Consider the following 17,306-nt stretch of genomic DNA (forward strand, 5'->3'; position numbering starts at 1 on the left):
TTAGATGCCGCCGCCGCTGCGATTGCCGCGCCGTTGTTCCCCAGTTCTACTCGGGATGGCCATTGGTCAACCCACAGTAATTTTTTTTAATCTGCTGGGCTGTCATTGAATTATTTTCAGAATTTTCATGCCACTTACTGGTCGGTGTTCGACCGGAGACCTTTTATACATCACAGTTCAATTTTCTCGTTCGCCTGCTGACATTGCAATCAAGTGGAACTAAGTTATTAAGCCCAAGAAGCCACCTAAAAGATGACACTCATAATTGCAAAACGAAGCAAGAAAAAATAGCATCTCAAAACCAGAAATATTCATTGATGCATGTTTCACTCTCAGAACCTGTGTGAAAAAAAAATGACCAGGTTAGGCATCGAAAACGGCAGGGAAAATTGTATTTGCGCGAAGCATGCAAAAACTATTTATTTTTGTAATACTTTTGGGGGGGCGCTACGAGCGGCTGAGGCAAGCGGACGCGTCTCACATCGCCTCCGCGGTTTTTCGATGCTTTCTGCGGATTTAAGTCTGCGTCTTCAGAAACTTTTGCGGGGACCGATGCCGGAAGTCTGCAGGACTACCGCGATAACAAATCCACGGCAAGTGAACTGACTTTTTGTGCTCACATCACGATCTTCAGTTCGCCAGCTTGACGACCAAGCTAAGCCTAACGTCGACTCTGGCCGCCGACGCCCGTAGGGTGCCGGCGAGGCAAGTCACCGGCCTCTTGTGGCCCAGGACTGCACTCGGAGGCCGACATGGAAGTTACGGTTGAACGTGAGACGCTATCGCCGGAGGACTTTTCCATCCAAGCCGGATGGTTTACGATTGATAAGTCAAAACGCAGCGCTCGTAAGAGCGACAGCCATGAGGCAGGGGGACGCCAGGATGGCGTTCCGAACGAAGGAAGACAACAAGATGGTCAGCGAGGGGCTGCCAACTCAGCTAAGACGGAGGGCAGGAAGATGGCAATGCGTTCGGTGGAAACGCAGCACGTTCGTCTTCCCCCCGGACTACATAAAGTCGTCATTAGACCGCAAGGCGGACTTCGACCGCTCTCAGCATGCAAAACTGAGACGGTCTCTGACATCGTGAAGTCGGCGGCAGGTATTGCGGCGGCTGACGCAAGAGATGATATCGTCCTTCTGAATCAGAAGCAAAACACCATTCTGGTAGGCACCGACAGCTCTGACCGAGTGCGGAAGTATATGAATATTGGGCATCTCACTTTAGGGACGGAAAAACTTGCAACGTTTGCGTATCTTGTGACGCCGGATGGACACGGCAAAGGAGTTATTCACGGAGTTCCGCTGACTCACACGATTGAACGGGTGCGTGAGAACCTGATCAACAAGTACAACCCTGAGATTGTCGGGGTTAGAAGATTAGGAAAAGACTCGAGCTCTATTCTGCTGCTCTTCGCAGATGAAAAGGTGCCATATTGGATCTACTACGCGAGCACCCCCTTTCGGTGCCTATTATATAAGAAAAAATACGAAGTGTGTTTCAAGTGTGGCCAGCTCGGACATCGCGCCGATGTCTGCCCGAACGCAGGCGTGGTCAAATGTCGAGGATGTGGCATGGACAACCCAACGCAAGACCACTCGTGTGAACTTAAGTGTGCTCTTTGTGGCAAGGGACATGAACTGGGACACAAAAAGTGCCGTGAGATGTATAGGATTCCTTACATACTCAAAAAGCGCCAGTGGGAGAAGAAGACCCACGACAAGACGGCAAATTCATCAGACAATACATCAAACCGGAGGAGCCGACCTAGGACCAAGGAGGAAGAGGGCTATCGCGGCCGCTCGGTTTCCTTCCCTCGTCTCGGGTCACGGGGCCATTCCAGCTCTAGGGACCGTTCCGGCTCCAGGGGCCGTTCAAGATCCAAGCCCCACTCTGGTTCCAGGACCGGGTCCCAGTCCAGGGGCCGCTTGAGCTCCCGAGGGCGATCACCGTCGGTGTCTTCAGCCAAGAACAAGACGGCAGCCGACCATAAAGAGGTGAGCTGGGTAGGTCGATCCTCCCAAAATAATTCGGATAAGGGGGCAGATGAGCTCCTCCAATTGAGAAAGATGGTTGAGACCCTTACTGACACCGTAAGGAAACTTACTAAAAAAACAGAACAGTTAGAGAAGGAAAATTCAGAACTCCGGAAGATGGGCCAATCCCGGCTTACTCAACAACCAAAGATAACGCCTGCACTGGTGGAGGCGGCGGCCGGTGTCAGTGATGCCTCGGTGGCGCCACCATCGCTTCCCCCGCCTACAAAAAAGAGGACGTGTGACAACACGCAGCCCGAGCTCACGCTCGCAGAGGTATGCAGGAGGCTAGAGGACAAAATTGATGCCCAGGTTCAGGCCACAGATAACAAAATTCAGGCACAAATTCAGTCCATTTTTAACGTTGTTCAGGAAATCACTACAGAAACCAAAAGGCTAGGAAACGAGCTGTTAGCTATGAATGCATGGCGGCAGGTCGTAGAGAATAAGACAGACGCTATTACGATAACCCTTCAACAACTTCAAAATGGCCAGGCAACATAAGGACAATAGATATACGCTCTGGCAGTGGAACTGTCGGGGATACCGCCGGAAGCGAGCAGTTCTTCAACAACTCCTCATTGGTAAAGACTGCCCGGACGTGATCGCTCTTCAGGAAACTGGGGGGATTGCAAAATTATCAGGCTATCAATCTTTTAATACCTCTGGCGAGAAGGCGGGAGTTACCACCCTCGTCAAAAGAAACATAACGGCTATTGCGCATGACACGGGGATCAGTCACGTAGAGCACGTTCTTCTAGAACTCATTCCGAATAATAAAATTAAGACCAGCCTATTTGTGCTGAATATATACAGCAGTCCAAAACAAAGAAAGACTCGCTTCGGGTCGCTTCTTCAAAAAACTCTACGCATTGCTAACAAACAAGCGGTGGTGGTAATGGGGGACTTCAACGCCCATCACGCTGCTTGGGGGTACCAGAGAGAATGTGTCAAGGGTAGAGAGCTCTGGCTCGATATGCAACAAGGGGCCTTCACCCTACTTACGGACCCTCAGTCTCCCACTAGAACGGGAAATAGCGTCAGTACGGACACATCTCCGGACCTCACCCTCGTTAAGAACGTCGGCAGCGCAAACTGGGTTAACACTCAAGAAAATTTAGGCAGTGATCACTTTATTTTGGAAACGGTAATTACTGCTGGGCCCTATAAACGCCCAGGCCAACGTCACTCACTTGTTGAGTGGGACGCCTTCCGAAAAATCCGGGAACAGAGCGCTAACACCACAGAAATTGATGACATTGAGGAGTGGATAAGGCAGCTCCAATTGGACGCTCGTAAAGCGACCCAGACTGTGGCGGAAGACTCAGGCCTAGAAACAATGGACACCCGCCTCCTCCATATGTGGCAAGCCAAAACCAGTATGGAAAAGCGACTAAAAAGTCAAAAGTGGAATCGTAACCTTCGCAGAAGGATAGCAAGGCACAACAAAGAGATAGAGGAATATGCGCTCAAACTTTCTAGGCAAAACTGGGAATCGCTATGCGACAAAATGGACGGGAATATAAGTCTGGCTCGCACATGGAGTTTACTCAGATACCTCCTAGACCCTGACGGATGTAAAACGGCCCAGAGGCAAAACCTCCAAAAGATCCAGCATAAACATGAGGGTACAGAGCAAGAGCTGCTCGATGAGATTCGATCTAAGTACATAGGGGACACCGAGAAGGTACCTCAGCATGGTTACTGTCGGATACCCAACGATCGCTTGGACGAACCCATTACTGAATCCGAAGTGCGAGCAGAGCTTGCTAGATTAAATACTAATTCAGCGCCCGGACCGGATGGGGTAAGCAACAAATTGCTCAGAAATCTCGACGACAACTCTATAACAGCACTCACTGCCTACATGCAGAAATGTTGGGAGGCGGGTGAGATTCCTAAGCAGTGGAAGTCGGCTAAGGTGGTACATATTCCTAAACCGGGGAAACCTTTGTCGATCGAGAATCTAAGGCCTATATCCCTAACCTCCTGTGCAGGGAAATTGATGGAGCATGTAGTGCAGACACGTCTCAACAACTACATGGAAGACCACCATCTTTATCCTATCTCCATGGTGGGATTCAGGTCTCATCTCTCAACGCAGGACGTGATGCTGCAACTAAAACATGAAATTCTGGACTCACAAACGCGGGACGCGAAGGTCATTCTGAGTCTTGACCTGGCGAAGGCTTTCGATAACGTCACGCACAAGGCGATCCTGGATAATCTCAGCCTCCTGGGAGTAGGCCCGAAAACCTACAACTATGTTAAAAATTTCCTTTCCGACAGAGTGGCCCAAATTAACTTCGGGGAAAGTAAATCAGACTACATAGAGCTAGGTAGCAAGGGGACCCCGCAGGGATCTGTACTGTCCCCGCTTCTTTTCAACGTGGCCATGATCGGGCTTCCTAGCAAACTAGCAGCGATTGAAGGTCTCAGTCATTGCATGTATGCGGATGACATTACTATGTGGATTGGCAAAGGAACTGACGGTCAAATAGAGGAGACTCTCCAAATGGCCATAGGAGAAGTTGAAAAGTATGTAAATGATAGGGGGCTTAGGTGCTCCCCGCAAAAATCGGAAATGCTTTTTTACCAACCAAAGAGGAAATCACGGTCGGATCCCCCGCGGATATCTCTTAAGGCTCAGGGACTCGATATCCCGACGGTGGACAGGATTAGAGTCTTAGGGCTGTACATTCAAAACAATGGTTTCAATGGAGAAGCAATAAAGAAGTTGGAGATATGCGCGCAACAGACTATGCGGCTCATCCGCAGAATCGCAAATAGGCGCTATGGCATGAAAGAAACGAATCTAATCAGATTAGTTCAAGCCTTTGTAATAAGTGAGATTGCTTACGTAGCTCCTTTCCTTAATCTCAAGGCAGCGGAGAAGTCCAAGCTGGAAGGGATCATTCGCAGAAGTGTCAAGCAGGCGCTGGGTTTACCAATTCGGACCCCCACCGCAAAACTTTTAGAACTAGGTCTTCACAACACATTGGATGAAATTGTGGAAGGCGTGACAGTCTCGCAGTACGAAAGGCTGTCGGGAAGCGTTACAGGCAGGCAAATCCTCGCGAAACTAGGAATAAATTACGAGAGTCAGCGAGGTCCGAAAGTGGACATGCTTAAGAGCGTGCGCGATAGGCTGATGATCCCACCACTACCGAAAAACATGCATCCCGTCCACCACAAGGATCGCAGAGAGAAACGGGCTGAAGCCCTCGGCAAATGTTTCAAAAACTATCCGATAGAAGACGTGGCCTACGTGGACGCAGCTAATTGCGGGAGGGGGAGAATGGTGATAGCGGTAGCTAGCGCCGAGACATATCTCCGAGCCGGCGCTTCGATCACGACGGACAGTCCCGAAATTGCAGAAGAAGCCGCCATCGCACTTGCAATAGTGGGCACGGATGCGTCAATGATAGTCAGTGACTCAAAGGTAGCAGTGATGAACTTTGCCAAGGGGACGGTCTCCCCTCTGACGAACGGAATCCTGCGGACTGCAAGGGACGACCGCAAAATTCGCATAGTCTGGACACCTGCACACGCATCCCTGGCTGGAAATGAAGCAGCTCACGAACTGGCTCGAGGTCTTGCTTTCCGAGCCAGTGGCCATACCGAGGGCTTCGCAGACAGGGATCGTCTTGTAGGTTACAGAGAAATCACACAACATTATAGGCTCAATCGAACAAAGTACCCCGCTGCTGATAAATCATTGACAAAGAGTCAGGCCACCTCTTGGCGCCGTCTCCAAACTTATACGTTTCCGAACCCGGTTATGTGTAGTCGTTATTATCCGGGACAATATTCAAACGAGTGTAAGCAATGTAAGGCCAAAGCGGATCTCAACCATATTCTCTGGAAATGCCCTTTTGCCCCCCTGGAGGGACAAAAAATAAAGTCACTTGAACAATGGGAGGCTCTCCTACTCAGCTCCGATCCGGAGACTCAAACAAAAGTCGTCCAACTGGCCGAAGACGCCGCCAGGAGCCAAGACCTTCTGGCCGTCGTTTAGGCGGGGGGCCTATATGCCCTTCAGACTGTTGGCAATAAACGTTTTACAATCCAAAAAAATGTAATACTTTTTCCTAGTGGTGTGCTTCCTGCATCGGACGTGGTGCCTTTTCGCTGCCATTGAGATTAAGCCGCACGAGTGTTCAGCATCTTTGTCTCCTAGTCATTCTCGTGAGCTTTATCTGTGCCGTGTTCACTGCTTAAAAGGCCGCTGCACCTTTCAGAAAGACTTTCGTCGTTGGTATGCAATTATTTTTATTTTTCAGAGAACCCAGATGTTCAAGCCACTTACTCAGCTTTGGTGATTTGAAGGAAGTACACTGATGATAAATCTTGCTTTCAACAAAATATTTAATAACTAAATGAAGAAATGGCCTTGGACGGGATATGTAATGCGAAGCCAAGATAACCAATGATTCATAACGGTAACAGACTGCATACCAAAAGAAGGGAAGCGTAGCAGGGTGCGGCAGAAAGTAGCGGATCAGTTCAAGAAGTTTGCGGGATAAGGTGGTAGCAGTTGGCACAGGACAGGGTTAATTGGTCAGGTATTGGAGAGGCTTTTGTACTGCAGTGGGCGTAGTTGGGCTGCTGATGATTAAGAGGAGTGTCTCCTCTTGTCATGGGTGATGTAATTTAAAATTAAGTAGCCGCCGCGGTGGCTCATTGGTTATGGCGCTCGGCTGCTGTCCCGAAAGACGCGGGTTCGATCCCGGCCATGGCGGTCGAATTTCGATAGAGGCGAAATTCTAGAAGCCCGTGTGCTGTGCGATGTCAGTGCACGTTAAAGAACCCCAGGTGGTCGAAATTTTCGGAGACCTTCCCTACTGCGTCCCTCATAGCCTGAGTCACTTTGAGACGTTAAACCCCCATAAACCATAAACCACTTTAAAATTAAGTGCCTTGTAAGAGCACCGAACGAGGCGCTGAGCGCGCCAGTTTCATTGAGAACTTCAACAAACCAAAGAGTACGCCCAAATGAGCGTTCAAATGCCGTAAACTGAAAAAAAAACCGTGCCATGCGTTCAGCTGGTACCACATATCTGTTCTGGAGTGCTTACCTGATTCTAGCGTGTGGTCTTCAACTGGTCCGTACTTCATGCTTGCCACCTTGCGAACCTGGAAGCAGGCGTGTTGGCTGCAGTTGGACGTGGTCCAGTCTTTGCACCAGCCTTCCTCGAATGTACAAGTGTCTGCAATAGGAGGACAAGAAACGGGACTCTAAGGACTGACGATAGGTGTAAAGGGAATGATAGTATGAGGGCACAAGAGGACAGTTTCGGCAGTCGAGGAAACATCTGTACAATTAGTTGCTATCCATGTCAGTTCGAGCGAACGCCGCAGTGTGGCAGTGTGCACATATGTAGCCGTAGTATGAATCTATGTGGTTCTAGGTTGCGCCAAAAAATTGACATTGCTTTATTTCTTACAGAAACCTCTGTTATATTCGTTATTAGAAGTCATTAGAAGTTGCACAAACAGGATGAGGATTTCGTTAATCCCGAAAATAAGATACCAGTTGTAATTGCTAACTTTCTGAGGAGGAGTTCCACCACTGAGTCGACTTTCGCCTTATGGGACCCTTGCCGCGGCACCCAGAAAGAGTTGATGGCAGAGTGCGAAAGCGCCTGTGGGCTGTATGTTGTGAGTCGCAAAAAGAACAAAGGAGTTTGAAAAAATTCCGAGCATTTCTCTTTGGAATTCCTCTTAGCCCACATGAAGCGCAAGCGAGATTAGCCATTTAAGCACCGACCGGGAGATAGGGCCGCATTTTAAAAGCTATTCATTTTCCATTGTCCGTTTCACGTGTGTTTGATCCTTTGTCTTGGGCCCTCAGACATACCCACTGCTTTAAAGAGTTTGTGAGAAGCGACCCGACTATCGGGTGGTTGGCGAATTAAACGCGAAAAAGAAAGCTTAGGTGAGAACAAAAAAAAAATCCCACATAATAGCTGCTGTAAAGAAAATACAAGCAAGGATGAATAACACTTCTGAAAAAGTTTTACAGCTTCGAAATTACAGTAACCTGAGCTAGTATTGCGCTTCTACTGGCTAAGAGCTTCTTAATTTGCCGTTTGTACCTGAATTTTACTGCTCGTATTATATTTATAGCTGATATAGTACCGTACCAATATCGCCCATGACGAGCTCACCCATCCTCATGTTGCGTTGCTCCGCCTGTCAAAGACGAGTTACGGTCGGCAGTCGCGTTGGCTGCTGTTTTCAACACGGCAGAAGGTAGTTGTCAATGAAACGCGTTTTGCGCCTTTAGCTCATGCCCTACAGTAATTTTCGCCAAACATCTACAAAAATTGTGGTCAGGAAATAATTTAGAGGTAAAAGGATTAAAACATCCAAAGCAATGCTGTTACTAAAAAAAGAACCGCAAACGCGCTGTAAAAAAAAAACAAGCAATGCTGTAATGGCGGCTAGTTGGTTTGTCATCTTCAGGTTGGCACGCTATACTTAGGCACAAGGACTAGTCACAAAACACAGGTCAAGACAAGTACGTGCGCGAAAAAAAAAAACAAGTACCGCATCCAGCATCAGGCATATATCGCACGATGAAAGATAATGCGCATACGAAAGCTGAAACTTCACTCCTGATTTCTTTATTTTATCACAGGTGAAGAAACTTTATGAAATGCCAGCGTTAATGCTCACTGAAAAACAGCGCTTCTTTCTCGAAAACAAACAGGTCATCTGGCGAGCCCGACTGAAGCCAAGCAATCCAGGAAGGAAGGCGAGGGTAAGGAAGGACAGGAAGGGTTCTCTGGCAACATTTTGCCGCAATAAAAACATCAACAAGAGTCGCACAAATACCAATGATCTTCAAAGGTTCCTCTTGTCAGAAATATATATGCCTATGTATTTTCATATCCGCTTTTAGCGCAGTTTGCTGTTAGCTCACTTTTCGAAGCATAACAACAACGAAACTAACCCATTCAAGTTCTTCCCACTTTTCTTACCTCTCTCCTCACCGTTCCTGATTCAGCCAGACCAGAGCAGTCAAATGAAGATTACTAAAATATATTTCCGCTCATTTCTAGCTATGGTGACATAACTTCGTCGCGGTGCAGGACTTCTACTTGCCAACCGGCTGTGCTTCTTTGTTGTTTTCGAATGGGACCAATGGTCAACCCTGATGGAAGGCATCGAGAATGCCAGTAGAGCACCTCCTTGTCCTCATTGTGGAAGGTGCTCTCCTGGCACTCTCGTTGCCTTTCTTGAGGGCTGACCGTTGGTCCCTTTTTGCCAGCTGGAATCTGCCTTTGCTTTCAGAGTTGTAGCGAACTTAAGGTCTCGTTTGGGATTGCTTCTTGATTAATGTTTATTTCTGTTTTTACTGTTTAGCCGCAGTATTTGTTGGCAGTCTTAAGGATTGTGTAAGCTTTTATCTGTTTTTTGGAATGTACCACTACTTTTGCTTCACAGTTTTGACTCCTTTTTCATGCTCGCTTCCCATGCCCTTTTTGTTTTTTACACTATCCTTTCAATTAAATTGAATTGAAAAGTATTTTATTTGAGGTGTGTCATACACTTCAGGAAGGAGGCCTAAAGGCATGGTGCCTGACGAGGGCCTTCCTCCTCACTATTGTTGCGCCTTGTCAGTGAAAAACTATTCTTGTCTTCTTATTTTTTCCTTATGCCTTGAGATGCGTAAATTCGCTTCCTGATTGAGACGTGGTCTGTTTCTTGGATTTATAGTGTGCTGGATTGCTTGAGCATAAACAGCTGGTGTTCAACGCCCGACTTCTCTTCAGTGTAACTCCTGTGTTCGGTGTCAATTTTGCGCTGCCCTCGCGATTCTGGTATATGTACCGGCGCTGAAGCGGAGATGTCCGCTGCCATGTTTTCTGAGCAGCCGTTTCATGTGACTGGTAGAACACAAAAGAGGGAACGTGGAAGGGCATTCGGGAACATTTCCGGCACATTTCCCGGGTTTCCTCTCACCATCTTGCCAGTCTTCCTATTACCAGGCCGCGCACATCGTTTACAGACATCATTGACGCACATCCCGCAATTCTGCCGTCCCTGTTTACACCCGCCTCTAGACCGTCCTCGCCACTTTGGAGCCTGCACAATTCCCGTGTGCTTCTTTCGATACCTGGCATCAGGAAGAAGATAGACTTATCGCCGGCAGAACTACAACAAGTCACCCTTGAATATTTACATGAGCACCATGCAAACCGGGTGCTCGTTTACACCGACGGCTCAGTGAACCCTATCTCTTTTTCTGGCTCCGTCGTCATACCCGCAAGCACTACAGGAATTATAGTTAGGACAGGTCACCGCACTTCTTCGACGGGTGCAGAACTCACCGCTCTTCGTGTCGCCATTGAATACATCAGTCAGCAGCGCCCTCAGCGGTGGTCTATTTTCACCGATTCGAAAGCTGCCCTCCAAGGCTTACAAGCTGCTCTTCGCCGTGGAGCCCATGAACAAGTGGTCGCAGAAATTCGACAGCTACATCACTCTGCCATCAACAAAGGACATGACATTATCTACCAATGGCTACCGGGGCACAGCGGCATAGCAGGTAATCACCGCGCGGATGAGGTCGCGCGAACTGCTCACGACGACGGCGATTTTGTGTCGATCCCCATTTCGAGATCGGATGCAGCGAGCAGGCTTCGCGCACTTGCGCGGGACATCACGCTTGCCGCGTGGAATTCCGGCCAATTTTGCAATTCCCGTTTACAATCCTTGGACCAAGATCTGAAGCTCCGGCTAACATCAGGCCTACCACGACGAGAAGAAACTTTGCTGTGTCGCTTCTGGCTTGGTGTAGCTTTCACCAACCACTACACATTCTTAATCGGTATGGATGATACTCCTGCATATTCCATCTGCGGGCATGACGAGACCATAACCCACATTCTTTGTGACTGCCCTGCCTACACCACCGAAAGGCAGTCTCTCAGTCGTGCGCTGGAGCGCTTAGACCCGCGCCCTTTCACGGAAATGAAGATTCTCGGCCACTGGCCGCGGCGGTCGTCGGCGGCGAAGGCCTGCAAGGCACTGCTCCGCTTCTTGAGAACTTCTGGCCTGCACGATAGGCTGTGACCTTAACGAACAGTGACGTTTTATAGTGACTTCAATTTTCTTTTACTCTCCTTTCTCTTTCTTTTTTTTATCCCCTCACCCCCTTCCCCCGTGTAGGGTAGCAAACCGATTATTCTTTCGGTTAACCTCCCTGCCTTTCCTCTTCTATATCCTCCTCCTTCCTCCTCCACGTTGTTACTCTTCAAGGGTGGCGCTAATCAAAAAGCCAGCAAGTCATCATCGCCCGCGGAGGAAATGCGCGCTTTTGACCGACGCTGGTGTGGTGTTTTCTTTTTATTCTGTTTTAAAAGGAAGAAGGGTAAACTCGGCGGTACCTATCTGTGTAAATGCAGTAGAGGCCGCGAACGCTAGCAGTCAGCTTGAAGACTGGGTTGCAAGGCTCCTAGGCGTGTAGGAGCAAAGCGCCTCTGGAATTCATTGTTTCGCGGTCGCAGCTTCAGCAGCAGTGCTACATTAAGCAGTCCGGAGTATTAAAGAACCTCATCATTTCTTTACTTCACCTAAGAAAAATAAGAAGTTACGGATGTGGTAGCGTCTGCTTTGGCTATGGTAATTGTCGTCCTGTATATACTGCATATTGCATCTGGTGATTATTTTCGAGCTTTGGATCGCACCATAACTGTCAGCTGACTTAACACTTAAACTTATTGGTATTGATTCTAACAATGCTTCCTGGATATCGTCTTATATTTCACTCCGAACCCGCGAAGTATCACTAAAAAATTGCCTCTAGGTGTTTTCTCGTGCGGCACACAAGTCTGCACTGGGCCCACTGCTCTTTGCGGTGAAATTTATTGACATCCAGGAAAGAAAGAACTGTTTGCCAGAAAAAGCAATCTGTAAATGTTGACCGTGTTAGCATGTGGGAAAGTAAAATTATTAAAGCGGAAGCCTTTAATGCCTCATCGTTGTAAGCAGAAGTTGTCGACAGATATGTCACGCTTTTGAATTGGTCCAAACGGCCGTGACGTCACAGTGCGCTAATTTCAAACGGCACCAATTGTACTTTCGCTGGTAGCCATGCAACCAATTCACTTGGAGCGTCTGAGTTTAGTTAATTGATTAATTAAGCAATTAGCCTAATAAACCTTTCTACTCAGACCAGATAAATAAATAAAATCGAGTAGGAAATTGGTCGAAGCGGGGAATCGAACCTGGGTCTCCAGAGTGCGAGACGAGCACGCTACGACTCCGCCATGCCAGCTCGATAGCTTACAATGAACAAAGGCGCGTCTAATGAATACGGTGTCTTCGTTCACTCCCATCTTCCTCCCTTCCTTCAGCGGCTGAGAAGGTTCGACACCGTCCGCTTAAATGAGAATTATGGAGGGCACTTAATATGAATTACGCGCGTTGAGGGCAAAAGCATTAATTTTTACTTTATATTTTTTCTTCTTTCTAGCCGCACACCTACAGATTAGCATACGGTCATAAGACAATGGGTACACTAGCTTCGCATTTATTTGCCAAAAAGCAATGAGGTTTTGTGGCCTAAGGCTTTGTGGCCTGCAATGTGAAGGTCCTTGGTTGAATTCCCCGCACGCTGGGAAAAATTTTTGTCTTTTCTGATGACGTCATCGGGAGTTTTGTGGACCACACTTCCTGGATGTCAGAAGCCCTGTTTCGTTCCTGACGAGCCATATAAGGTTTTAGCCTTAAAAGGTACAGAACCGACAGCTGTATTTTGACTGCGGCCCAATAGCTAAACAAATCTCCATTTATGAAAGGGGCAGAAAAAAGTGCCCCTTCTTTGTTCTCGAGTAGGATTCCAGGTGCACGTGAGCGGAAGTATGAGATGGGCTGCGTTGTGCGCAAATACGGTTGATAAGCAGCGATTAGGCACAAAGAGATGGAAAGCAGTTTGCAAGCTGGAGGTAAGGTATGATATTTGGCAAGAATGTGCCGGAAGGATGACGCTGCCCCGTTTCACCGACCTGTGGCGCCCATAGCTGCCTTAGATAACCTGCCGCCGAGGTTGTTTGCACTGATGTACAAAAAAGAAATGATGTCAGCAAGTGAAGGGTCGTACTATCAGATCACGTTGCAGAGAAGAATAGTGCTTTGCTGGCAACCTTCCGCCCCTTTGACACTCTTGATAGGCCCCCGTACGATAGCAAAAGGGGGCTGCATGGACTATGCTTTGTGTGTAAGTCGTACCACGTGTGTATCAGGAGAATGTGCACAAGCAGCTGTTCGAAGAAAAGATTCTGAATGGATTGTGCTTTTGCTTTAATAACATTTCCTTTCTGTAGGCGTTCCATATCTTTATTTTACTGCCTTAAACGAACTTCTTTAACTATGTCTGGCGATTGCTGTAGGCTGTTTACATAAGCCTTTTGGGGTGTTGTCATATTTCCACTGGGCTGTGCCAGCAGCGTTCTGATTGGCGGATTTTATACAGGCATCTACTGAGCATGCGCCGCAAATTCCAACACGCAAGCGCGCTCAACCAAGCTGTAAAGAATAAAAAAGTCTATACTATCATGCCCGTAAGAACCGAGGTGTGGCTCTGTGTTTCGCCAGATATCAGCAATACTCTGGCTTTCTTTTCAATAATGGAGTTACCTCCGAAGGATTCCAAAAATACTGCTCGCAATTTTATCTTACAATCGAAGGTATCATTGGATTATTACCTTAGCAGAAAAGTAATATTCCGCTTTCTGCCGTTGTCTGTGGACCAGTGGTGAATCCAGAACGCTTCGCGTTTTATACCAGCTTCAACGCGACGTAAGCACGTCCTGCACTTTCATAGGGAAATGTTCTGCCCAGAAGCCCCTGAAGATGAATGATTTTTTACTACCGCCGAGCTCCTACAATTCCACAAAAGTGTCTCTAGTCTTATGATGTGCGATACAAGTCAGATGAAGGGCGAGTCTAGATCCCATTAGACTGTAATGTCTATAAAATTTCTGATGCTCTTGAGTATGGCTCACGAAACACTGAGCAGTAGCTGGACGCTTGTGCTGCGAAATCTGAGGAATTCCTACGCATTTCTGAAGAGCATTTTTTTTTCGTATGAAGCTACCCGACCTCGGAAGTTCGATGAAATCACCAATATCAAGTTCTCGCAGCGCGGATAAATATGAAGACTAAATCATGTGCAACAATCACAAAACGACTTAACGCTTATGAAAATAGAACTGGGGACGCAGACGGTTGCAACTATTGGAGTTTTGATCCATGATAGCTAAACACGAAAGGCGACGTGCACTAAGAAACAAGAAACCATGTTCATGGCACGAGAAACCAAAGCCATATATAACAAAACGTCCACATAGGGAATAGTTTTCATTAGACAAACAGGAAGGTGTCTTGAGGAAAACTATCGCGAATATCGTGGCTTAAAGCAGAAATGCTGAAGCGGACATCCTGCTGAATAACGAAGGGCATTAGGATGCCCTATCCGTGTTTAAGGAAGCAAACATTTCACAGATCGCCAAAGACAGTCTACAATACGCAGTTTTCTGGGTGTCACTGTCGCTGAACAGTAATCAAGTGGATTTTAAAGCTAGAGTGTCAGTACACCTATGTCGGTAAAAAAATGTCGGCTGTCGGTGACATCGACCGTTTGAAGCCTCGCAGCAGGCGCGGACGGTTTCTCCTGCCGTTCTGGCTATCAAGGTGCAGAACTCAGACCACGTGACCTCGTGGTGCATGACAGCCTGCTCACTCGATTATGCGCTAACTGACCACCGTGGCAGGTGGCAGTTAAATTTGTTTGGTTTAGTTTATGGGGTTTAACGTCCCAAAGCGACTGAGGCTTTGAGAGACGCCGTAGTGGAGGGCTCCGGAAATTTCGACCACCTGGGGTTCTTTAACGTGCACTGACATCGCACAGCACACGGGCCTCTCGAATTTCTCCTCCGAATTCAACCACCGCGGCCGGGATTACATTTCTCGCGTGACAGAGGCGAACAACCTGAGTCTCAGAAGCCCCGCCGGTGGCAGCACCTGCCATCGCAGGGCCGTGGCGCATCGCATAAACGCTGCACCACTGCGCCAGCAGTGGCATGAGTAGTCCTAGCGATCCATGGCTGTAAGGTTAAGAATTACCAATTCTGCACCCATGAACGCTACCGCGTTATACCCTAAAGGCGGAGCTCATGTGTCGCCTTCAGTTTTTTGGATATCTGCACACTTTATGTCGGAATGTGCATATATATGAGCCTTCAAATTTCTAATGTAATCTACATGCCTTTTCAGTAATACTCCTCTCTTATTGATTGGTGTTATCTTTGTTTCTTCAAATGAGAAGGCACCTAAGTTCCTGGCGAACATCGTTTGTGAAAAGTATACAGCCCAATGGGTTTACTTCCAGGCCATGCCGCGGAGCCTGTTTCGCGTCGACAGCATTCCTATACCTCGAAAGCTAGAAAAACTGTCGCCTTCATCCATCAGATATGAATTCAACGCGCGCTTTAAGAGGCGCACTACACGCCTGAGATGCAGAGGCCATCGGCCGTGTATTTTTGATCAAAGGTGCAGCTTAGCACAATTTTGCCCCCCCCCCCCCCCCTTCCCCCCTATTTACAACTGTGTATTTGTCCGCGTATTTTCTTGCTGCTTTTACATTGACAGAAACCTACTAGCCCAGGCCAAGCTTTAGGAACTATCGGGGACAAAAGTGGTACACTCCACTCGGCAGTAGCCGGAGCCAAAAAAAAGCGCAGCATTTTAGAGAGCGAAAGCACGAAACATTGAAACGAGCCAAGTGACATGCCTGCTGATAATAAAGGTCACGCACTGGCTGCCTCGATGCCAGATGCCAACTGTAGATAGAGCTGCAAAACAGTTTTCTGTTGTTCCGGCTCTTGTTGCGTGGTACTATACCACTTTTGTCGGCGATAGTACATGAGTGCACAGCTGATATGTTCTTCTCGTGTAATTTTCGATGTCGCCGAGACCATGAAGTCCAGGAAAGCAAAAGAAAATGCTTGTAAAACATTTCTTTGAATTTTAAACCATAACCCTTTAAGTGAAATTTGTTCATTCTTAGGACATATGTGAATTACTGGAGATCTCCCGCATCGGTTCAGTCCGTAAGCACGTAACGGAAAGGACATTTTCACCCCAATGTAGCACTGGGGCTCACATTCTTTCGTTCGATAGACCTTTTCAACAAAAAAATTATTGTATATAGAACCCCCAAGGGTATCAAGGCTACAGTGTCATTGTGTATACTCAATTCTGGAACCATCCAAGGTCAGACACAAAGCGGACAGCGTGTTCAGAAAGCATTTTCTTTTTGCTGCTTATCCATAGGCAGTAGAAGAAGCAAAAATTCAAAGGCTGGGCGGGACAGAGTGTTCCTAGGTAGGCGATAATATTGAGTGTCAAGGCAATTGTTATGAATTACATCTAATGTCATAGGAAGCGCAACTCATCAATGTTTTCTAAATTGCAACAATATCAGCATCACTATGGGTTGATATTGAATCGTGTGCTGAGGTTCTGCACCTTGGTTATAGGGCACGCTTTTAGAGTAAAAGGCAATGGGAGATAACGCCTTGTCAAATCACGGCTATCTTCTCTTTGACCGAGGTCAGCGGCAGGTCTTTTCCAACATATCGCTTGTAATCACTGTCCTACTGCGATAACGGGCGCTACAAGGGAGCACAGAATACAAGTGGAGAGATCGCCTTGCTCCGGATATAAATCAATAATGGCTGCGTTTGGGCGAGTTGGTTAGACATGTTAAACCTGGAAAGCGCATAAAAAATTGTTGAGGCAAAGTGAGATAGCACGATCTGGCGATGAATGTGTAAGTGGTGCGTCGATTTTGCTGTCTGAGAAAGAGATTGCATATCTTTCTTCTTTTGCATGTGCAGCCAGATAATATTTTATCTTGTTTGAGTTTTCTTCGCATGCGCAGGTGATCTGAAGTGTACATATATTCTGCTCTCGCATGAAAATAAAAATCAGTTGGAAGTAAGCGCTCGTGTGTCTGTCTCTTTCTGTTGTCCGTTGTTTTTATGCGCTTTCCAGGTTTAACATCCGGATATAAAACAAACAATTTCGGTGCAACAGCGCAACTTTCCAGCAACATTTCCGCCAAATGTCTGCGAATTTTGTATTTTCATTAATTACCGTTAAATGTGGGGTCGTTACTGTCACACACACTTGACATTGCGCACGACAAAAGGATTTCCGGTAGTAGCAGCCATAAGCTCAGCTTTAAAGAACAAT

General features: G+C 47.4%; 1 protein-coding gene across 1 annotated transcript in view; it reads right to left on the bottom strand.

The window, feature by feature from the left end:
* Nucleotides 1-17,306, bottom strand: part of LOC149370513 (MAM and LDL-receptor class A domain-containing protein 1-like) — a 171,521-nt gene that overhangs the window by 148,370 nt on the left and 5,845 nt on the right. The window contains exon 2 of the mRNA XM_089577892.1: nucleotides 7,115-7,246. Coding sequence (XP_089434018.1) covers nucleotides 7,115-7,246 — 132 coding nt within the window. The remainder of the gene's footprint in view (nucleotides 1-7,114; nucleotides 7,247-17,306) is intronic.

This window comes from Amblyomma mixtum, chromosome 1 (assembly GCF_055824585.1).
Source record: "Amblyomma mixtum isolate Tamu chromosome 1, ASM5582458v1, whole genome shotgun sequence".
In the NCBI taxonomy this organism is placed as follows: Eukaryota; Metazoa; Arthropoda; class Arachnida; order Ixodida; family Ixodidae; genus Amblyomma; species Amblyomma mixtum.